Here is a 4,165-nt window from a genome sequence, read left to right on the forward strand (position 1 = left end):
CCCTGGTGGGCGCGCGAGCTCGGCTCTCTCTGGGCTGAAGGCACTGTCGTTTTCCGCGAATCGCTGAGTGTGTTTGAGAGAGAGAGATTTAAAAACAAATTCCCACTTCTTAGTCTTCCTCATTTCCTTTTTTTTCTTGTGTTTGCTGTGTCTTTTTTCTCCCCCTCTTTTTGGAGGGTTTCGGTGTTGCATTTGTTCGTAGGTGCCGCATTCTTGGTTCTGCCCATGCGGTTTGCGTGGCGGCCTCCTGGCGTTGCCTCGTTGGGTGCGTGTTGCTGCAAGTGGCGCATTTCCTCTTCATTCTTTTTTTTTTTTTNTTTTTTTTTTTTTGGCTTCGCCCCTTTTGGCTGCCTCTATCGTATTTGTTACATACAAGGTGCCAACGAGAGAATAGGTGTGGTGGCGAGCAGATGCCATCCGAGGCCTCCTTCTACTTCTTTTTGGGAGCCCTCACCGTCGTCCTCAGCAGCCTGTTGTTTGCGTCGGAGGCGTGGATGCACCTCGATGATGTCTTTGGTGGGGATGGCCAAGGGGGCCACCTGAGTGTTCTGCGCAATGGCGAGCCCGCGCTTCTTGGCTCTGTGATTGGCGGGGCGGCCCTGTTTTCCACAGACGCCTTGGCGAGGGATGGCGGTGCCGATGTCGCCGAGTCTTTGGCGAACACCGCAGCAGCCTCGAGCAGCAGCAGCGGCAGCACATTCAATGCCAACGGGTCGGTGGCTGTCGTCGTGCTGGGTGTCGCGTCGCTGCCGGACGGCATCATTACGAGTGCGTTCAAGCAGCGACTACTGCAGGGCGTCCGCGTGGCGTTGTTGACAGGGTCCCCGTGGGTCGTCGTCCCCTGTGGGCTGGAAGAGCGCAGAAATGCCGAAGACTTCCTTTGGGGATTGCAGCCCCCCGGCGAAGCGCTCTTCCCCGACGCCGTTGTGACGATGATGCCGCCGTCACTGCAGGGGCTTGCACGGCAGATTCGGGACTCGATGGCCTTCGAGGCGTCGTTGAAGACTTGGATGCAGCGCGGACGGATAATTGAGCGCCTATCGGATGCTCTCTATGCTGATGCCCCTGCCGCCGACACAACAACAACAACAACAACCTCGACGGCCGGCGAGGATATGTCCTCACCGCGTTTGCTGCGTTACGGATCCTCCGAGTGGATCCTCCCAGGCATTGTGTGGGGGGAGGTGGACCGTTCGCGAGACACTGCGACAGTTACAGAAGCGATGCGAGCTGTGGAATTGCTGGTGCGGCGTATCTTTTACGTTCATCTCTACGATCAAAAGGAGAATATACAGAGGCAGCCGGTGGGTGAGCCGGCGTGGCTTCAGAACGACTGCTTTAGTGTCATCGTGGTGGGCAGCATGTACAATGAAAGGTACATGAGGGCTATCTTTTTGAAGGAGATGCGTCGCGTCTGGCGTTTGCCGCCTCCAAACGGTGCTGCACCGCGACAACCCATGCGGGAGCAGCAGCAGTTTTCACCATCGGTGTTGACAGCGGAGTGTGTGCGTGTGCTAGTCACATCTGCAGACGACGCCGAGCCTGCGTTGTTTTTGCCGTCACCTCTGTTCGTCCGTGGACCTCCGTCGTCGCAGTTCAGTCCGAGGTCTAGTGCGTTGGCGCGTTTCCTCGGTGTGTATGCTCACACAATACACGTGAATTATCAGCGGTGGCTAGCGTGTCTGCATTGCAGTTTGGTCTCGCATAGGGCATTAAGCTTCGTCAATGAGCTGTTCGTTCTCCTTGGTTCACTCGTCACCGAGACGCTTTCCCTGCAGGACTTCACGCAAACCACCCTTGTCCGACGGCGAGCGACGGACCATTGAAGGGTGAGGGGGGAACAGAAGAGGTTGGAAGGAGGGGCGGGGGGAAGAGAAGGATAGAATGATGAACAGAATAATTCCCGAGTTGTGCGGGTCTGCTGCATGCGTCTGCTTGCCGCTGTTCTCTGGGCGATAGAGGGGATGTGGCTGCCACTGCTTTTTTTTCCCTTTCACCACCTTTTTTTTTTCTCCTCTGCTTTGAAAATCAATATTCTGTTGTTGTTTTTGTCCCCCCACTTCACAACAATGAACTAAAACAAAGAGCCCAGCACATGCAGCTCGCGGAGGAGCTTAAGCGGAAAGGAAACACGTCCTTTGCCGATGGGGACGTGGAGGGGGCGGTGACGGCGTACCTCCAAGCCATCGAGGTCATTACACGCGAAGAAAAAGACGACAGTGGCGCTTTCATTGACGGTGCGCGGGAGTTGCTCGCCGTGCTACACTCAAACCTGAGTAACGTGTACCTCATCCAGGGACGCTACGATAACAGCTGGGAGGCCGCACAGGAATCGACGCGTCATGACCCGTCATTTGCCAAGGCGTGGCTACGGTACGTGCATGCGCGCCGACTGGCCGGATACCCCTTCGAGGCCTTCGTGGCGCTGCTGCGGTACCTCCGCCCGCTGCTGCGGCGCCAGGCGATGTCCTCGTCCTCGGTGGCGGAAATTAGGGTCAGTGAGGTGGAGGCACCGCTCTGTAGGGATCTTGGACTCTCAGATGTCTCTTCCCACATCGAGTTGCAAGACTACAAAGGTGGTGTCGGTATTGTCGCACGCAAGATGATCAAGCCGAACGATGTCATTCTTGTGGAGAAGAGGTTTGAAACATCCTTTGCGGAGATGGACTTAGGGACGCAGGCCGACTTAACGACAGTTAAGATTGTGACGTACTTTGCAAAAAAGATTTTCCCAGAACAGCAGACACGCTCAGAGAAGTGGATGCGCTACAACAAGGAATTCAAAGGTTGCTGGCCGCGGTCTCTAGAGGATATAACCTCAGAGGCGCGAGGTGAAATCGCCCACGCGCTGAGGGTGCATTTCCCTGAGATGAACGACAAGGACTTTGAGGAATTACTTTCCTTTGCAGTCATGTGCCGCTATAATTGCTTTCACTCCGGTTTCTTTCGTGCATGCGCGTTGGCAAACCACAGCTGCCATGCGAATGCAGCCATGAAATTCTGTCCAGAAAGTGAGACGGTGACGCTCATTGCTGTGCGCACAATCGAGGCGGGGGAGTTTGTGAATGTCAAGTACCTTAGCGACGCACACTTTCTCATGGGTCTGGGAAGACGGCGTGAATGCCTCCGTTCGTGGCTCTTCTGGTGCGAGTGCGACCGCTGCTGCTCAGACAGCAAAAGCACAGCTACACAGGAGCAGGTGCAATGCCGCGAGTGTCAACATTACACACACCTGCCGTTGCCAAGCAGCGACACAGACACAGGGGAGGAGGACCCACTCACACCACAGGAGAAGCCGTGCACTCATTGCGGGGCCATCGTCACGTGGTCGCCAGAGTCGCGGGCGGCAGTGACACGCTTGATGCTGGCGTTTGGCCAAGTAAGCATGTGTGCACCGTGTCAGCAGCTGACCTCGTGGCTTGTGGCGAATCTGCGACAAATCGCCGAGCTGCACGTGCACCCCGACCACTGGATGTACCGCGTTTTGCTGTACTTTTTCTGTGTCCCGATGACATCTATTGTAAATAAAAATTTCGAATTATTTAGCAAAGTGGGCTGGCAAGAGTCTCAGGTGGAGCTGCTGCTGCGCGATTTCGGCGTGCGTCGCACTTACGCAGACGCCATCACCAGTAGCCGCACTATTGGGGGCCGCGATGGTGATGGCGAGGATCGTGGTGCTGGTGGTGAAAGTGCAATGGAGGAGAATATGGGCGGCGGTGATGTGTTGTACGCACTGTCTGTGCTGTGGCGCCTTATATCTCCCTTTTACCCAGAGTACGAGGGTTGGGCTCTGCATCGCGCCATCTGTCAGCTTGTGCTGTTCTCACACATTCATCCGAGTGAGACGTTGGCAATGTCTGCCTCTCATGTGTTGCTGCTGCTGCGCCGACACGGCAAGTACATTGGAGACGCTGATGCATCGCTGTGGCTTCAGGCGTATAACCAGCACAAACCGACGGGTCACCGCAAAGGATTGCTGAACGCTAAGCAGCTCAAGGGCGCATTTCGACCATGAATTTGCAATAAAGGCCGAAACACACCTGGATGGAGTATAAAGGTTGGGTGGTGCTTTTACTGGGCTTGTGGGGCGCTGCGTGGGGCGTGCCTGTACAAATTTGTTTGTTTTCCCCTAACCCACCCACCCACCCACCCACACACACACACA

The 4,165-nt window shown here is 55.7% G+C and overlaps 2 protein-coding genes across 2 annotated transcripts; both read left to right on the forward strand.

Annotated features, from left to right (window-relative positions):
• Positions 1 to 410: 410 nt before the first annotated feature.
• DQ04_02581060 (hypothetical protein) lies at positions 411 to 1,826 on the forward strand (the record flags this gene model as incomplete). The annotated part of the gene is made up of 1 exon (XM_009312019.1): positions 411 to 1,826. The coding sequence occupies one exon, from the start codon at positions 411 to 413 to the stop codon at positions 1,824 to 1,826; it is 1,416 nt and encodes a 471-aa protein (XP_009310294.1).
• Positions 1,827 to 2,095: 269 nt separating this feature from the next.
• DQ04_02581070 (hypothetical protein) lies at positions 2,096 to 4,015 on the forward strand (the record flags this gene model as incomplete). The annotated part of the gene is made up of 1 exon (XM_009312020.1): positions 2,096 to 4,015. The coding sequence occupies one exon, from the start codon at positions 2,096 to 2,098 to the stop codon at positions 4,013 to 4,015; it is 1,920 nt and encodes a 639-aa protein (XP_009310295.1).
• Between the last annotated feature and the right edge of the window lie 150 nt (positions 4,016 to 4,165).

The sequence above is a fragment of the Trypanosoma grayi genome, assembly GCF_000691245.1.
Source record: "Trypanosoma grayi strain ANR4 Tgr_258_V1, whole genome shotgun sequence".
NCBI classification, from domain to species: Eukaryota; Euglenozoa; class Kinetoplastea; order Trypanosomatida; family Trypanosomatidae; genus Trypanosoma; species Trypanosoma grayi.